Raw genomic sequence first — 19,900 nt, 5'->3', positions numbered from 1 at the left:
CTGGTGATTGTGGCAAGGGTATTACAATTTCATTTTTTACCTGGGCAACACTGAGGTGAAAACACTCTTCGCATGGATAAATTTTTCCTCCTTCTATCCCTCACCCTCTCCCCAAAACTGAGGGGCCTGTCAAAGCAACCCTCCTCCCCCCCCCCAACCCCCCAAAGATGTATATGTAGTATATCTTTCCGCTTCCCTCTCCCCTCCCCCTTGCACTCCCTTCCTCTCCCACCACTCCCTTCCTCTCCCCTCTCTCACCTGCCTTTCCCCTCCCCCCCTCCCCAGGAACGCTGGGTATTCAGCTAGTATGCTATAAAAGGCAAGTGGGAATGAACAAGTCCAAAATACAAGGTAAACCGTTTGTCGAAAGATAAAGTCTGGATTTATTTAAAAATTAAACAAAGAAACTGAAAACCATTGATAAACAAAAAAAAAATCAGCTTTAAATTTGATTTTAAAAATATTCAGGTGGGAATTATTCAATTTGAGCACAAACCTGATATCCCCCAATTCAATATTCAGATTTGCTTCGGTATAAAATGTGTATGAAATGTTTGGATAGTTTTACAATATCATACGTCTTAACAGCAAACAAAATGATTGACCTTTGATGGGATTGAAATGGCTCAAACCGATACGCCCATATACCTGACGTGTGGCAGCCTCCTCCGTATTCAATTATTTGAATTCCGTGCTTCATGGGTCTTGGCAGGACTCATAATATTCAAGTTTGAAAAACTGTGATAAATTATTTACCATTTGCAAAAGAAGCTTCTGCTTTGTTGCGTACTGTGCCATGTCAGAGTATTACGTTAATGCTTTTCCTTCGAGTTTGGAATAAACTCAAGTTTGGAGTTCATTTTTTTCCGAGGATTCTTTTTTGGATTGTCACGGATCCCCATACAGCCTGAAATTGTAGTTGGTTTACAGTAATATTCCCCAAGATAGTGTTAAATATTTCAGTGAGGTTATTTTTAAAATTATTTCTGTTACTCTAACTATCGGTACTTCATCATTATGTTCAAAATCGATGGGATGGTCCGGTCATTGGTGAGATATTGAAGTTTTTGGGATATTGAAGTTTTTGCAGAGGTGCCAGTGGATTACTGCTTGCCAATTGTTGTGCCTTTGTGTTACGTGTTGACCTCGGGACACCGCAACAAGTACACCGGTAACCCGGAGGGTGTCACGGCAGAACATAAATAAAGACACTGATGTGCCCTTTGTGTTGTTTTACGGGTGAAACCAACAGAAGACAGAAGGGTAACTTTATAAGGAATATTTATTTATCCCTACTGTCAATGTGAAACACAATAATACTCATTAAATGTAACACTTGATGACTCTCCTAAAAATTCCAAAATTAAACATGTACAAACATCACAGACAACAATGCAGCTACAAGTTAAATCATGACTCGATGTGACAACTTATCTCAAGCAAGCAGTTCATACAGTCATCCCAGTGGGTTATAAATGGGTGAAAGGTCGGCGGTGAGCACGGCTGAAAGGATCTAGTCCGGAGCATGAAGCCAACTGGACAGTCATGTTTTACAAGTCCTCAGAAGGTGAAAGCAATGTATCATCGAAGTATGGAGAGGAACCCGACTGACAGTTAAGCTTGTACGAGAGATATTGAATACGGGAACTCCAAGCTAGCTATTTTGGACGATGTGTCACTTGAATAAGAGGAGTGATTGGAAGAACGAATAAACTCCGAGGTTATGCACCAGTTAATCAGCTGCGTGCCTTCTCAAATATGGCACACAAATCACCCAAAATGGCACCAATGAGGGAATACAAGCCTTGAAATTGTCACAGAGATAACAGTCATGCAATGTCCGATGGGTAGATACCACAAGTAGAAAGATTTCCGACAATATTACCTCACCAGGTATGATATACGAAGTGAATCTGAATCTCTATAGACCAACGCACAGCTGATTAAAGTTGGCTGTCGTGGTCAGGGAATAGGTGTCACTCAACCTTGTCAGGTTCGCATACAGAAGACCTCTGATTCCTCCTTTACTGTGTAGGTCAGTTTTAAAATGAGTTACACCACATGCAAACGAGCGTGACAGCTCAGGAGAAATGCTGTTGCTTTCTCCTCCATTCCTTCTCAAACTGCCGGTGTCCTTTTATGCCTCTTGTTGTTGTTGTTGTGTTGTTGTGCTGTTGTGACTTAACAGGAGATTTACCAGCCAATATAACCTTTACCTAAGCACAATTAAATGTTATACTGGTCCGTAGCACTTTGTATGTACAGCTGTTTGTTTTTTTACATCCCGAGAGAAGGTGATTGGTCCTTCCATTTATTCCTTGCAGAACCTGCACTTGTTTGAATAACTCAAACATGCCATCTTGTGAAAGCCTTGGGATTTATTAGGACTCATTCTCCATCCCAGTGACGCTGAATCCTTCTTAGCCACTTCAATCTGTCTGGGCACTTTTATGAATCTTCCTGCTCTTCTGTCATTCTCCCAATTGTCAGTGTATATTTGTAGATATTTTGCTTTATACTTGTTTTTGTCTTCTTTGCAATTATTCGCTGCTGCATTCACTGCTGTTTTGATTTCACGTATAGCATCTTCTATTTGCACCTGTTCTTACTATTCCGCAACTATTTTGTAATACTGAAACTGCAAGTTTTTTATTACTTTGATTTTGCTTCTTAGGGAGATAGATGCTTACAGCTAGATTATTGTGCTCTGTAAGTACCCCTGGCAATTATTTTGCAAATTCGTTTGTGACTCATTTGGTGGCCCTCTACTACTCTTGCATGGAACTTCCTTGTGCTTGTATGGAACTTCATTTTCTCGCTTCTGTATCACTGTTCTTGGGTCAATATTTAAGTTGTCCATGTTGTGGTCTACCTGCTACGAATGTATCAATCTTTGATACTTGTTTAAAGATGATGACTGAATGAAGGCTTTGCTGCACACAGAAAACTTGGGGAGCTTCTCTCGTTGGTTGTTATCTCCATATGCGGGTTTTATGAGGTTGGAGCAAGTTCTCCCAGAACTCAAAATCTCCACCTCCTTTTTCAGTAAAGGATCATTATTCATGAACCAGTTTGTGAAACTTCATTCTCATAGCTTCGTTCCAAGGGCTCGTTTTGGAATCCTCACTGAACCTCTGACAGCCTCCACCTGTAGCTTGTTTGTCATGATATTCCCCGGAATGCTGTTCAAGTACTCAGTAAGGGTTTTCCTGATCATCCCTGTTGTTCCGACTATCACGAGTACAATTTCAGCTTTCCTCAATTTCCGAGGCCTCTTGACCTCATTTTTCAGCTCTTGGTATTTGGTCATTTTCTTGGTTTTTGAAGCATTTAGTCCAAAGTCATTGGGAACCGAAACCTCAATCAACAGTGCCGTCTTTTCTTTTCTTTTTGTTTGAGCTCTATATCCGGTCTCAATGCTCCGACTGCAATTTCTACACTTGATGGGATCATCTTGTCATGCGTGAGCACGATATGTTCATTTTCATGGATCGGATTTGGTTTGCCTTTCCATGATTGTTCTGGAACCGGAATGTTGAAATGTTTACAGATGTGCCAGTGGATTACTCTACAGATGCTGTCATGTTTTGCTGTGTACAAGTGTTCTGACATGAGTTTTTTACATCCCGAAAGGAGGCGACTGGTACTTTCTGTTTCTACTCCACAAAACATGCATTTGTCCGAGTGGCTCAATCCCACCGTTTCTTTAAAAGCATTAGTGTAGTGTCCCTGGTCTTCGACATTTATGATGACTCGTTCTCCATCCCAATTAATTTGACCTCTTTTTAGCCATTACAATGAGCCTTCCTTGTCAATCCCTGCTCTGTCAAGCCAAGCTCTTTTTTGAATCTTCCTGCTCTTTTGTCATTCTCCCATTTGTCAGAGTATATCTGCTGATATTTCTTTTTGTAGTTTTCCTTTTTCTTCTTTGTGATCATTGGGGCTGTATTTGTTTCTGTTTCGTTTTCCTGTGTAGTATCCTGCACTTGCACCTGTTTTTGGACGTCTGGTCTCTCCAGTGTGCATTTTGTTATGTTGAGACAAATGTACCGAATGAGCAAACACCTTGCTGCACACTGAACACTGGTAGGGCTTCTCCCCGGTGTGTATTTTATTATGTTTTGACAAATTTACTGAACGAGCAAATACCTTGCTGCACACAGAACACTTGTAGGGCTTCTCCCCGGTGTGCATTTTGAGATGTTGAGACAAACTTGCCGGACGAGAAAACACCCTACTACACATAGTACACTTGTGAGGTTTTTCTCCCAAATTAACTCTTTCGTTCTTCCTTGTATGACAACGTACATGCCTTTTCAAAGCCGATGAAGATGAGAGTATCTTCGCACAAACTCTGCAAGGGTATGGGTTCTCTCCAGTATGAATACGTTGGTGATATTTCAAAACAGTTGAAGAATTAAATGCCTTTGGACATACTTTACAAGTATATGGACGCTCTCCAGTATGAAACCGCATGTGAATCTTCAACTTCGACGAGTTACTCAATCGTTTACCACACACGCTGCAGGTCTGTGGCTTTTTTGGTCTTTTGCGGATATGTGGTCGCTTTACTGTATGGATGCGTGCATGCCTTTTCAAACCTGAAGAAAAGGAAAACTTTTTCCCACAAATCTCACAAATGTATGGCAGCTCTCCTGTGTGGGTACAGGTATGAATTTTCAAGTTGTATGAAGAAGGATAAGCCTTTGGACAAAATTTGCAAGTATATGGGCGCTCTCCATTGTGAATCCGCATGTGAATCTTCCACTTATAAAAGTTTCTGAATTTCTTACCACATATACTGCAGGTAGTACTGCAGGTATAGGGCTCCTCGGGGTGGATACAACGAAAATGTTTTTTCAAATGTGAAGAGGATGTGAACATCTTTTGACAAACCTTGCAAGAGTATGGGCGCTCCCCCGTGTGAATAAGCATGTGATTATTCAATTCACCCGACCTCTTCATTCCCTTACCACATACACTGCAGGTGTATGGTCTCTGTTTTGTGTGAGTCTCACCGTTTTTCAACCGTTTGCTCTTATAACAGGAACGAGAAGAATACCCGGTGCATTTCTTCGTTTTCTCACTGGAAACTGGTCGGTGCCTCTTCCTGTGTCTCATCAATGCAGCCTTTGTGTTGAAGGCACAGGAGCACGAGTTGCAGGAAAACTTCCAGATGATATTCTGTTTACCTGAGAAGAACCATAGAAAAAAAAGTCAGTTCTCAGAAACTAGGCATTTGAAGGCAACGTACAGCTTTGAATATGAAGCTGTATTTGTATGACGTGAATTATCCTGAAATGATGTGTGACCTTTATATGTGAATTTTCTCAACATGGTTTATCGTGTGTCGTACTACATCCATGCGGTGTTCAAAAGTTGTAGGTTACCATTTACTTTTGTGAAGTGGATTTTTCTTTCTTCATTGCTCGTCGCAATGCCAGTCTTTACAGGACAGTACAGTACACAATAATAACAATTGAAACAAAAGAAAGCCATAGTCTAAGCGACGATTGGACAATTAGATTAACTAGTGTGACTCGGCGCACTCCGCACGCCTCACCACACGTCATTTCAGAGGGATAGGAATCTTTGACCATTTCGGTGTATTTTGGGTCTTCAGGGTCTTTTGGCACTTCAGTGTCTTCAGGGGCTTTTGGGTCTTCAGGGCATTTTGGTTCCTCAAGGTGTTTAACGGTCTTTGGGGTCTTCAGTGTGTTTTGGGTCTTCAGGGGCTTTTAGGTCTTAAAGGGTCTTTTTGTTCCTCTGGGTATTTAAGGGTCTTTGGGGTCTTCAGGGTGTTTTGGGTCTTCAGGGGTCTTGGTGGTCTTAAGGGGTCATCAAAGTTCTGAAGGGTCTCAGCAGTCTAAACGTAAATTAAGAGGGTGTTAATAGTATTTGAAGAAGAAGAAGACGTTTTGGTCACATATAAACATACATATTTCAATTTCAATTTCAATTTCAATTATTCAATTCAATTCAATTCTTCAATTTCTGATATTTTGCCTTTTCATTTGGGCCTCCCAATTGAAGCCCCGCCCGTCGGGCGGGTACCATAGTCATATATAATGGCGACACAATTTTTACCGCTTTGCTTTGAAGAACGGGAATGAAGGGGGAGGAGCATGTTAATATGTCTGGTTGAAGGCTTTGGGTGGTGAGGGGGCTTGAAGCCAGATTTTAATCTTACAGCCGCAATGTTGGTGCTTGCCGTCACTGCGATGCAAAGCGAAAGACGCCTCAGAGCTGTCACATTCATAATCGCTATGTCGTATGTATTCCTGATACGTGTTTCCTTCATTGTAAAAACTACCAAGTCAACAGTTAAAAGGATTTTGAGCCGATGGGTGTTACGGCTTGGACAAGATCGATGGAGACAGCGATATGTTAGCGTATACACCACCCAAATAGCTATGTGGAATTCTCTCATGTAGAGATTAAACCCACGTCGTTTGAACTTTGGCCGAAGTCATTATTTAGTTTTAATGATGTTTATATATGAATCAAAAAGAAGATAATTGGTTTAGGGTCGTCCTTTCCGCATATCTCGTGGGATTGTGAGTTGGAGAGACGACCGTGATGGCGGGGAGGGGGTTGACATTCTCTCAAGCAGGGATTCAACCCATGTCCTTATAAAAGGTTTTTGTCCGAGGTCATTATTTTTAACTGTGTGTTTTCATTCGTGAGGTTGGGATCGGTGCAGCCGTTTGTGCGGTACCCGGGAAAATAACGTTATGCGGGAGTCCAAACCTGAAAATGCTGGAGACCAAAGCTGAAATTGGAAAAACAATATAGCCTATTTTACTCCAGGGGGGTCCCAGGATTACCCACCCAAAATATTGTTGCGATCGGTTCAACCGTTTTTGCGGTACCTGGGAACGGATGGACGGACGGACAGACAGACGGACATTTGGTGAATTAAAGTAAATACGGCATTTATCACAAGCAACAATTGGCATTGTGACAAGTAGCACAAGTAATTAGTTAGTTATATTAGAAAGGTTAAATTTGGTTATATACCATATAAAACACAATGTGTGTGTGTGTGTGTGTGTGTGTGTGTGTGTGTGTGTGTGTGTGTGTGTGTGTGTGTGTGTGTGTGTGTGTGTGTGTGTGTGTGTGTGTGTGTGTGTGTGTGTGTGTGTGTGTCCGTCTGTCCCCCTTCATGAGGGTAGGTTATAAAGGCTTTGAGTTTCGGAGGGACTTCATTGGGGGAGGGGGGGGGGTGTTTAATGGACAATCTTTGAACACGACTGTGTGTCCACCGGTTATAAGACCTAAAAGACATTGAGGACTCAAAATACCCCAAGGACCCACCCAGAAGACCGGAAGACCCCAAATACCTTGGAGACTGTTAAAGACGCAAAAGACCATGAAGACCCAGAAGAACTCAAGGACTCTGAAGAACCAAAAAATCTTGAAGACACAGAATACCCCGAAGACCCAAAAGACCTGAAGACCCAAAAGACCCGAAGACCCCAATACACCCAAAAATATCCAAAAGACACTGAGGATCCAAAAGAACCCAAGGATCAAAAAGACCCCGAGGATCCAAAAAGACCCCGAGGATCGAAAAGACCCAAACAACCCCAAGGACCCTAATGACTCAGAGGACCCAAAATACCCCAAAAACCCAGAAGACCCCCAAGAACTCTGAAGATCCAAAATACCCCAAAGACCCCGAATACCCAAAAGACCAAAAAGACCCTGAAGACCTAATGGACCCCAAACACCAAATATACCCTGAAAACCCCAAATACCCTGAAGACAGTTAAATATTCAAAAGACCATGAAGACCCAAAATACCCCAAAGATCCAAAATACCCCAAAGACCCAAAAGACTGAAAAGACCCAAAAGACTGAAAAGACCCTGAAGACCCAAACAACCCAGAGGATCCAAACAACCCAGAGGACCCAAACAACCCAGAGGACCCAAACAACCCAGAGGACCCAAACAACCCAGAGGACCCAAACAACCCAGAGGACCCAAACAACCCAGAGGACCCAAACAACCCAGAGGACCCAAACAACCCAGAGGACCCAAACAACCCAGAGGACCCAAACAACCCAGAGGACCCAAACAACCCAGAGGACCCAAACAACCCAGAGGACCCAAACACCCTGGGGGCCCCAAACAACCCAGAGGACCCAAACAACCCAGAGGACCCAAACAACCCAGAGGACCCAAACAACCCAGAGGACCCAAACAACCCAGAGGACCCAAACAACCCAGAGGACCCAAACAACCCAGAGGACCCAAACAACCCAGAGGACCCAAACAACCCAGAGGACCCAAAGAACCCAGAGGACCCAAACAACCCAGAAGACCCAAACAACCGAGAGGACCCAAACAACCCAGAGGACCCAAACAACCCAGAGGACCCAAACAACCCAGAGGACCCAAACAACCAAGAGGACCAACACAACTAAGAGGACCCAAACAACCAAGAGGACCCAAACAACCCAGAGGACCCAAACAACCCAGAGGACCCAAACAACCAAGAGGACCAACACAACTAAGAGGACCCAAAAGACCCCAAGGACCCAAAATACCCTAAGAACATAGAAGACCCCCAAGGACTCAGAAGACCCAAAATGCCCCGAAGACCACAAAGACCCAAAATACCATGAAGACCTTACAGACCCCAAAGACCCAGAGGACCGAAAAGACCCAGTGGACCCAAAAGACCCCCAATAACTCTGATGACCCAAAAGATCCCAAAGACCAAAAAGACCCTGAAGACTGTTAAAGACCCAAAAGACCCAAAATACACCAAAATGCTGCAAAGACCCAAAATATCCCAAAGACCCTTAAACACCCCGAATACCTAAAAGACCCCAAAGACCCAAAATACCCTTAAAGACCATCAAACACCCAAAAGACACTGAAGATCCAAAATACATCAAATACCCTTAAGAAACTGTTAAACACCCAAAAGACCCAATATACCCTGAAAACCCAAAAGACCCCAAAGACCCAAAATACCCCAAAGACCCTCAAATACCCTGAAGACCAAAAATACCCCAAATATCCTTAAAGACCCCAAGGACCCAAACGATCCAGAGGACTTAAAAGACCCTGAAAACACAAAATACCCAAAAGACCCCAAGACCCTTAAAGACCCAAAAGACCCCCAAGACCAAAAATTCCCCAAAGACCCATAAATACCCCGAATACCCAAAAGACCCCAAGACCCTTAAAGACCCAAAATATCACAAAGGTTTTATACCAAAAAGACCCAAAATACCACAAACAAAATACCCGAAATACCACAAAAGACCCTGAAGACTGTTAAAGACCCAAAAGGCCATGGAGACCCAAAATACCCCAAAGACCTTTAAATACCCCAAAAGACCTTTAAATACCCCAAAGACTATAAAGATCAAATATATCCTGAAGACTGAAAAGACCCAAAAATACCCCAAAGACCCTTAAAGACCCTGAGGACCCAGTGGATCCCAAAGACCCAAATTATCCCTAAGATCCAAAATACCCAAATACCCTTAAATTCCCCAAAGATCCAGATTGAGGACCCAAAATACTCAAATGACTCAAAAGACACCGATGAACCAGGAGACCAAAAATACAAAAAATATGCTGACGACCCAAAAGACCCAAAGCACCCTGAGGACCCACAAGACCCCAAGGACTCCGAAGACCAAAAAGAAGAGCAATTATGCCTCTTACATTGGAATCGTAGACGGTGGCTTGCAAACTGAGCCTCAAGGTCGGTGCAGAGAAGCGGTATTTTTTTAAATCACAATAAATACAAGGCATAGGGAGGTCAAATTTGCTGCACGTGATGTGCAATGCGCGCAGAGTACAAAGAGTGTTCATTTATGTCTGTATGGGTCGCTGAATTAACGCCAGTGGGGTTGACTCCGGTGTGCCATCTTTCCGAAGTCGGCACATTGAGTACCAGCTTGCTGGGATGAATGATCCCAGTGTGTACCCCAATTTAGAATAGGTACACCGTATCCCTGCGCATCATAAGAGGCGACTAAGGGTTGGTGTCAGGAAGGGCATCCGGCCGTAAAAACTGCCTCAAAAAGGGAACCATGAGGTCATGGAGCCCGCAAGGCTAACCCCTGCTGTGGCAGGGAAAAAATACTCCAAAAGGAGGGAGGGGAAGGGTATCAACCAAGCTCAGCTACACTGTTGTTAGACTATCGGTCTTGTTTTACCACGATACACCTTACAATGGGGTTTTTATCACATTTTACCCCTAGTAAGGGGTAAATAAAATTGTCATTTTATCACAATTCATAGCCAATAAACATATGAGCCCCCACCTGTTGTGGGGAATGGGTGGAAGGAGTGAGGGAGGAGAGGTGGGAGTCCAGTTGGGAGGAGGCAGAGGAAGTGGTGGGATGAGGGAGGGGAAGGAGTTTGGTGGGAGTCCAGAGGGGTGGGGTGTGGGCTGTGGTTGGAGTCTGGAGGGAGGGGAAGGGGTGAGAGTATGGAGGGGCTGGAGGGAGGGGAATGGGTTTGGTCGGAGTTCAGAGGGGTGTGGGTGGGGTTGGAGTCTGGAGGGAGGGGAAGGGGTGAGAGTCTGGAGGGGTTCGGTGGGAGTTCAGAGGGGTGTGGGGTGGGGTTTGAGTCTGGAGGGAGGGGAAGGGGCGAGTCCGGAGGGGTTTGGTGGGAGGATGCAGGGGTGGGTGGGATTAGGGAGGGGAAGTGGTGGGATGGCAGTCCGGGAAAGGGTAGGGGTGGGGGATGGGTGGGTGGAAGGAGGTCGGAGGGGTGTGGGGTGGAAGGAGGGAGGAGAATGGGTGGGAGGAGGGACCCGGCATTACCAGGCAACGCCGGGCCTCTTTGCTAGTCTATAATAATAAAAGAAAAATTGTGTTGTTGGTTGTTATCTCCACATGCGGGTTTCAGAAGGTGAAACAGAGCCTTTCCAGATCTCAAAGTATCCACCTTTGTGTGTGTGTGTGTGTGTGTGTGTGTGTGTGTGTGTGTGTGTGTGTGTGTGTGTGTGTGCGTACATATTCCAGTGTGTGCATGTACAGTATATATGTACAAGTGTGTGTGCGTTCACCTTGCTGTTGTTCACTGCTATCTCCACACATGGGTGGGTTTCAGGAAATGCAACGGAGACCTACCTGGTTACAAAGTATCCTGTGTGTTTGTGTCTCCTCCATAACTCCAAACTATGAAACCTAGTGACCTGAAACTCAGCATGCAAACAAAGGGAACTCCGAGGGAGTGCAAAAATGAACACTGAGTATTTGGGTCAATTTGAACACCCCCTTTGAGGGGGTACTTAAGGGGGTGCTCATCATCAAAAACAAAAGATCCTTACCTGCTGGGTCTTAAGCTGCCATTTTGTTTTGGCCTGCTCAAAAATGCATCGACTTGGAACAGGTCGCAACGGTTTCTGTAAGCAAAAGCACTCAAAATGTATTTTTTTCACTTTCCTGACTCATTTATCAATTGCCTGATCTTCCTTCGTATGAATCAATATAGACATCGCTTTTGCAAGTAAGGGCTATAGTTTTCAAATTTGGAGCTTGGAGCGATTTTATGCACTATATGATGCAATTTTTTTACAATGGCCTCTCAGACTAATTAAAGTATATACTGTTTGGACTACTGCAACAGCCTCCTCTATGGTTCACCCTCAATAATCACCAATAAACTCCAATACATTCAGAACTCCGCTGCCCGTCTACTCACCCATTCCCGGACCCGTGACCACATCACCCCCGTCCTTTACAAGCTTCACTGGCTCCCCATCCCCCAGAGAATCCAGTACAAAATCCTCCTCTTGACCTACAAAGCCCTCCATAACCTGGCCCCATCCTACCTGGCTGACCTCCTCTCCAGACACACTCCCACCCGCAACCTCCGCTCTGCTGGTACCAACCTCCTGACCCCCCCCCCCACCCCCCCATCCGGACCAAATTCAGATCCTGGGGGGACAGGGCCTTCTCCATCGCTGCTAACACCCTCTGGAACTCTACCTCACACCATCAGAAACTCCTCCTCACTCAACATTCAAAACATCACTCAAGACCCACCTGTTCAACACTGTATTCAACATTTAACCCACAGCATTTAACCCCTGACTATCTCTTCTCCTTCTCCCTCCTTTTGCTTTGATTATTTACCTATTGATTTTTGTCTTTTTGCACTTGTTTTTTGTACTCTGTCAAAGCGTCTTTGGTCTTTTTGAAAAGCGCAAAATAAAATAAATGTATTATTATTATTATTATTATTACTGTTATCAAAATCTGTCTTCAGATTTGAGGATCGGAGCTCATGACATGAACTCATTAAGTAATAAGTGTCAAAATATGGAGTGAAATCTGAAAATTTAAAGAAATTGTCCATCGTTATAACTAAATATATATTTAGTATTATTTAACTGAGGCAGTTAAATTATTTAACTGAGGCAGTTAAAATATATATTTTTTAATGAATATATATATATATATATAAATATAAATATAAATATATATTTAATAAATATATATTAAAATATATTTAACTGAGGCAGTTAAATACATTAAATTAATCTATCTATAATTCCAGCAATCTCTGTGTGTCTGTGTGTCTGTGTGTCTGTGTGTCTGTGTGTGTGTTTGTCTGTGACCGCTGTTTCTCGACAACCACGGGTCCGATATACTTTAAACTTGCCAGGTATATTGCTGGGGACCCGAGGATGTGCCTTTTCAAGGTTTTAAATTAATCGGACAAGTACTTACCGAGCTATGTCCAAAAAACGCTTCAACCAATCAGAGAGCAGCGAGCTATCACGTGTGCCGAACGTGGCGATCAGACTCTACCTCGGACGGCACATTTGAGAGCGTATTCATTTATTTCACGTTGGAAAACTATGTTGCCGTTAAACTATGTTTTAAAACGAATTCAAACTGCGATTAAATTAAAACGATTCATCGTAACTGCGACGATTTGCGAACTTCCGGACAGTGAAGACTTCACTTCCGGCAGCCAATCACAGAACGCTTTGTTGCGTAGGCGTGGCCGATGTGAGAACGAGCGGAGCTGAGCGCGTTACGAGCTGACCGCCATTACGGTACGGTTCGTAATTCGATTTCTTCCGGAGAAAATAATAATTTCTCGATTTCATATGCGCATTATTTCTCCCAATTCAGTCAGAGCGAAGGGCGGAAGCGAAGAGCGTTGTTTTTTTTGTTTACGGGCGTACGGGCGGGGTAGAGCGTACGGGTAGCGTTTTTTTTTTTTTTGGCAAGGAACGGGCACCCACGTACGGGCAATGCCCTAGTGTATTTAAAATACAAGAAAACAAACGACATAATAACAATAACCGAAGGTTTTCGTGCTGCACTCCCCAAGGCGATTCACAGCAAAATACCGGAAGAGGTGAGATATCGGCAGATCGTGCATTTATAGCATGTCTATGGAAGAGCGACACCGATTGATTCATCAGTCATGACGTAATTGGTATTGTGAACATCCATTGGTTGACTCAGTCACCACTATCCCTGGCTCTGATTGGATGGAGCGGAGTTCTTATGGATGACTCACCAATTGCATCATTACCTTGGAGGGAGGGGGATGGGGTTCCCCAAAAGCGAGGGACTCCACATTTGCAGCCATACGATGGAAAGCAGTCAAGGAAACACCTTTAATCTTTCCATGTTGAAAGAGAATGAGAAAATATGTCGGTGAAAAATGTGAAAATGTAAAAGAGAATGTGTCAGTGTGTCTGTCTGCATTCATGTAATCTCACTTTATAAATGGTTTTCTCTGTAACAGCCTGTCCAATTGATAGGAAACTTTAAACCTCGGAGGGACTCCCCATGGAGGAAATTCTATTGCTAACTTTGACATCATAGGTCACATGGCATGGCAGCCATATTGGATTAAAGGAAATAATTTGGACATCATTTTCTCCAAAACCACTCAACGAAAAAAGAAAAAAAAACTTGCCATGTCATCATCTCCCGATGAGGTATATAGTGTGACAATGATGACGTCATCGGTGAAGTTGTATTCCAGCCATAATTGGTCGATTTGAAATCTTTATCCGAAAAATCTGAAACTTCATATATCTGATCAATGACTCGATGTGAGTGAAGAATTAAATTTACCACACGCATGCATAACCCATGCCAAGTAACTATGTGACATAATCGGATACATGGATATGGGTATGTGGGCCATAATAGTGGCATGTTTAGTTAACGATGGTAATTTTCTTCAGAATGAACGCGCGCGGCGAGACTATTCACTCTACGAGTGTCGTTGTGGTTATCATTTTCATTTCCAAATTGAACATTCAAAAACAAAAACAATGGCTGATTCAATGCTTTCGTGTTGTTATGTGCACACAAACATATCGACTTCGACATTGAGAGGGTAGTGGATGTGTATGTAAAAAAGAAACTTTCCCGAAAGATGTTTTTCGTGAATCCTCTGTCTGATTATATAGATTTCATTAGACAATAGCTAAGATCAACTTTATTGTTCCAATGGTTATTATCATTGCAGTTTACTAGGGCATGCCCGTACTATATCTATATCTAAAATTATATCCCCCCCTCTATTTACATGAAATGGTTTGGTCCATGAAATGTTTTGGTCCATTCGCAACGCCAAAGCGAACGGCGAACGCTTTACATGAAATGGTTTGGTCCATGAAATGTGTTGGTCCATTCGCAACGCCAAAGCGAACGGCGAACGGCTTGCGAGTACAGTGACAATCCCCCCCCCCCCCCTCTATTTAGATGAAATGGTTTTTATTAGTTTTAAAACATAGTTTAACGCCAACATAGCGGCAACATAGTTTGCAAACGTGAAATAAATGAATACGCTCTCAAATGTGCCATCCGAGGCAGAGTGTGTCCGCCACGTTCGGCACACGCGATAGCTCGCTGCTCTCTGATTGGTTGAATCGTTTTTTGGACATAGCTCGGTAAGTAATTGTCCGATTAATATGAAACCTTGAAAAGGCACATCCTCGGGTCCCCAGCAATATACCTGGCAAGTTTAAAGTATATCGGACCCGTGGTTGTCGAGAAACAGCGGTCACAGACAAACAAACGTACAAACGTACAAACAAACAAACACACAGAGATTACTGGAATTATAGATAGATGTAGAAACAATAATTAAAATAAAGTTTTCAGCAAAAGTTTTTTCATTGGAGTAATTATTTTCAAGTGTATTTGAGGGTTATTGTACATCGCTCCTTTCCTATTGTACATCGCTCCTTTCCTATTCCACATCCAGGCGCTGCATGACGTCATCGCCGGGCACCGAAGGGGCCCGGCAATGACGCACGCTGAAAGGGAGTACTTAGCTTTCACTCCAGTTGTTTTCTTGCTTTCTTTCTTGTTTGTTTGTCCGGGCAATATCTCAGCCATCCTTTGAGCGAGGAAGCTGAAATTTCAGCACGATAATGAGCACGTGCTTTGGCACAAACTGAACTTTTTGTTTTTTGATTAATCAATCAATTAATTAGTTATTTAATTATTATCGATGAATTAAGTACTTATTTATTTCCTTTCTCTTCTGGGCAATATCTCAGGCACCTTTTGAGCTGGAAAGCTGATATTTGGACATGACAATGACCAAGTGATTTGGCTGTAAAGGATATTTTTGATCTATTGATTAATCATTTAATCGATTAATCGATTAATTATTTATTGAATCAATATTGATGAATCAATCAATTTTATCAATATCAATTTTATCAATCAAAATCAATCAATCAATCAATATTGATTTATGAATCAATTAATCGATTTATTTTTGATTCATTGATTAATCAATTAATCGATGAATTATTTTATTATTCGATTGATGAGTTAATTTATTTAAAATTACAGATGCAGATGAAACTGTGGTGGTTTAGGTATTATATCAGCCAATTGATCAATTATTATTGAAAATTATTTTACAATTATTATTTATTTATTTTCATTATTAATCATTCATTTGGCTAACCCCCGCTCGAGCAGGGAAAATGGCCTTAAAATGGTTGTTATTGTTGTGTATTCATCATTCATTTATTTTCTTTCTCATTTGGCCAATATCTCAGGCACCTTTTTAGCTAGGAAGCTAATATTTGGACACGATAGTGACCAAGTGATGTAGCTATAAAAGATATTTTGGATTTATTGATTCATCAAGTAATCAAATTATTATTTTTATCGATGAATCAATTAATCGATTGATTATTTATTGATGAATCAATTAATCGAGTTATTATTTATTGACTAATCAATTAATCAATTTATTATTTGATTAATCAATCAATCAATTTGTTTTTTATTGATTAAGCAATTAATCGGTTTGCTATTTATTGATGAATCAATTTGCTATTTATTGATTAATCAATCAATTTGCTATTTATTGATTAATCAATTAGTTATTTATTGATTAATCAATTAATCGATTTGCTATTTATTGATGAATCAATTTGCTATTTATTGATTAATCAATTAGTTATTTATTGATTAATCAATTAATCGGTTTGCTATTTATTGATGAATCAATTTGCTATTTATTGATTAATCAATTAGTTATTTATTGATTAATCAATTAATCGAGTTGCTATTTATTGATGAATCAATTTGCTATTTATTGATGAATCAATTAGTTATTTATTGATTAATCAATTAATCGGTTTGCTATTTATTGATGAATCAATTTGCTATTTATTGATTAATCAATCAATTTGCTATTTATTGATTAATCAATTAGTTATTTATTGACTAATCAATTAATCGGTTTGCTATTTATTGATGAATCAATTTGCTATTTATTGATTAATCAATCAATTTGCTATTTATTGATTAATCAATTAGTTATTTATTGATTAATCAATTAATCGATTTGCTATTTATTGATTAATCAATTATTTATTTATTTCAATTAACGAGTCATCTATCTATAATTCCAGTAATCTCTGTGTGTATGTGTGTGTGTCTGTGTGTGTGTGTGTGTGTGTGTTTGTCTGTGACCGCTGTTTCTCGACAACCACGGGTCCGATATACTTGAAACTTGCCAGGTATATTTCTGGGGACCCGAGGATGTGCCTTTTCAAGGTTTGAAATTAATCGGACAAGTGGTTCCCAAGGTATGGTCACCGTACTCGCAAGCCGTTCGCTTTGGCTTTGCGAATGGACCAAACCATTTCATGTAAATAGAGGGGGGGGGGGGTTCTACCGTACTCGCAAGCCGTTCGCTTTGGCTTTGCGAATGGACCAAACCATTTCATGTAAATAGAGGGGGGGGGGTTCTGTGGTCGTTACTGCCACGTGGTTTCAAAGTTTTTTTTTGTTGTTGTTGTTTGCACGCATGTTTTTTTGCACCCACGTACGGGCACGCCCTAGTTTAATTAATTTTCAAAAAGTTGCAGCTTCGGATGAAACACTGGCGGTTGCTATTAGTCAATCGATTAAGAAATTATTTTACGATTACTGTTTATTGATTTTAATTGTGCAATTAATCAATCAATTATTGTACACCTCTCCCTCCCAATACCGTCTCAATGTGCAGCACGGCGGTATCATGCTGAAGCATGTTAATTTATTTGGCATGGGGGTGCTGTACTTTGAATGTATCTGTACTTGTTTGTCTACATTTCATTATTACCTCCGCCACCGAAGGTGAATGGAGGTTGTTTTCACCCTTGTCTGTCTGTTTGTCTGTGACCAAGATATCTCAAAAAGTATTGGACGGATTCAGACGAACTTTGGCAGAGGTAGTGTATGTAAAACATTGCCTCAAAAATGGAACTAAGATGGGGCCCGCAAGGCTAACACCCGCTCTAGCAAGGAAAATGGCCTTAAAAAAGATTTTTTTTTTTTTTTTTTTAGGTAGTGTATGTGACAATGTCATGACGAAATGATTAGATTTTGGTGAAGATCCTGATCCGGTTCCGGCTCTTATAATTTAAAAAAGTGATTCTTCACCATTGAGAGATTGGGTGAAAAGCGACATATAACATGATATTTTAAAAAGTTATGGACGAATTATGACTAATCTTGGTGAATGAGTTGGTTAGGTGACAAGAGGTTTATTTCTCCGACTCACGATCCTCGGGATCCATTGCTTCTTCTTCATCGACCTTGATGTGCAGGGTTCCATCATCATCATGTCCTCCCGTATCCTCAGCGTCCTTTCCACGCTTGTTCACGACGGTCCGTTCCGATCTTCGTTGCGCTCGGCACGACTCCATGTACCGACACAGCTCGACGTACATGGTAAAGGTAAACCTTCGTGCAGCTAAAGCACAGAGTCGATCCCTCACCGGAGCGGGCTCGGCACACGCACAGAGAGCTCCGAAGATCTCGATCCCCAGACCGGTAACCGCGGCTCGGAGAGACTCCTCCGATAGACCCTGGATCTTCAGCCAGGCCGGGGCGGGATTGAGAGCACCCCGAGCTCTCATAGAGACCATTTTCCTTCAAGAAACCGCGCGGAGATATTCGAAATAAATAAATCATGCGTGTTGTTGTTGTTGTTTTTTACACTGCGGTTTTTTTTTTTGGGAGATCGAAGACCGTCACCATAACTAGTTTGGTTTGGTGATCTTACGTAATTTTAACAATAAATGTGTTAATACTAATAAATACGGTCCAATGGGTGGAAGCTAGTTTGGGTTACTTCCGGTTAGCAACGATCGCCGCCATTTTATCGCGGTGAAAACAACTCCCGAGCAACGATGCGAACGCCATTCCTTCATGTGAAACAGTTCGTAATTTTTAAATTTTAGTCCGTCCGAATGTCGTTAAATTACGTAGAATATCTTACCAACGATGCTAAACATCGTTATAAGGTGAAATTTGATTCGATTGGGCGAGATAAGTGTCCTTGTAACTTGTATAAGCATTTATCACTATCAGTGTTTGGATTGACGATCCCAGGTCATGGCTGCACGTTGACTCTGCTGACGTGAATTGGTACCTGGTAGAAAGTCAAAGTGAGTTATGTTCGTGCTATCAAAGTTACTGAAATAACTTCTTTCTGAGTCATACATAGAATATCAGTACTATCATCTCTTATGACACTCATGTGTTCTGGAGGAGTGAGTGCTGTGTGGAAATCTATATATAATGGAGCAAGTGTTTGTATGTATGTATGTATGTCTGCTCTTCACCAATTGGTTGGACAGCTGACCTGACTCCACCCACAAATGCAACCTGAAATACTTAACCTAAAAACCCAAACTACTCCAAAGACCCTTAAAGACCAAAAGGACCCCAAAGACCAAAAAGACCCCAAAGACCTGAAAACCCCAAAGACCTAAAATACCACAAAGACCTAAAATACCCCAAAGACCTAAAAGACCCCAAAGACCTAAAATACCCCAAAGACCTAAAAGACCCCAAATACATAAAAGAATGAAAAGACCCATTGGACTCCAAAGACCCAAAATACCCCCAAAAACCCAAAAGATCTAAAAGACCCCAAAGACTGAAAATATTCCAAAGACCTTTAACAACCCTGAAGACCCAGAGAACCCAAAAGACCCAAAGATCCCGAAGACCCAAAAGACCTAACCCCCCAAATATCCAAAATACCCTTAAAGACCCTGAAGACCAAAAAAAAAAGACCCTGAAGACCCCAAATATCTTTAAAGACCCTGCATACCCAAAAGACCCACAGGAACCAAAAGACACCAAAGACCAAAAATACACTTAAAGACTCAATGCCATTAAAGACCACGAAGACCCAAAAGACCCTGAAAACCCAGAATACCCAAAAGACCCAACCCCCAAAAGACCCTGATGACCCAAAATACCTCAAAGATCCTCAAAGACCTCACACACTCAAACGATCCAGAGGACCCAAAAGATCTGGAAGACCCTGAAGACCCAAAATACACTTAAATACCCTGAATACCATTAAAGACCATGAAGACCCAAAATATCACAAAGACCCCTGAAGATCCTGAAT

At 41.8% G+C, this 19,900-nt stretch overlaps 2 protein-coding genes across 2 annotated transcripts in view; both read right to left on the bottom strand.

Moving 5' to 3' along the window:
- LOC137416741 (uncharacterized) overlaps positions 1-19,900 on the bottom strand; it is an 89,064-nt gene that overhangs the window by 12,800 nt on the left and 56,364 nt on the right. The gene's annotated exons all lie outside the window — the stretch shown is intronic.
- LOC137416909 (uncharacterized) lies at positions 1,265-18,447 on the bottom strand. The gene is made up of 2 exons (XM_068102601.2): positions 18,035-18,447; positions 1,265-5,192 (listed from the first exon to the last, which is right to left on the bottom strand). Exons 1-2 carry the CDS (start codon positions 18,399-18,401, stop codon positions 3,880-3,882), a joined length of 1,680 nt encoding a protein of 559 aa, XP_067958702.2. The 5' UTR covers positions 18,402-18,447; the 3' UTR covers positions 1,265-3,879.

This window comes from Myxine glutinosa, chromosome 1, assembly GCF_964187855.1.
Source record: "Myxine glutinosa chromosome 1, kmMyxGlut1.1, whole genome shotgun sequence".
Lineage (NCBI taxonomy): Eukaryota > Metazoa > Chordata > Myxini > Myxiniformes > Myxinidae > Myxine > Myxine glutinosa.
This window is presented reverse-complemented; position numbering and strand designations above follow the sequence as displayed.

What these genes read in the sequence shown, in the direction of transcription:
- LOC137416909 (XM_068102601.2), bottom strand. Translation starts at nt 18,401, where the DNA reads ATGGTCTCTATGAGAGCTCGGGGTGCTCTCAATCCCGCCCCGGCCTGG. An exon ending in AGCAATGGATCCCGAGGATC is followed by an intron (nt 5,193 to 18,034) that starts GTGAGTCGGAGA and finishes GGTTCTTCTCAG; the next exon opens with GTAAACAGAATATCATCTGG.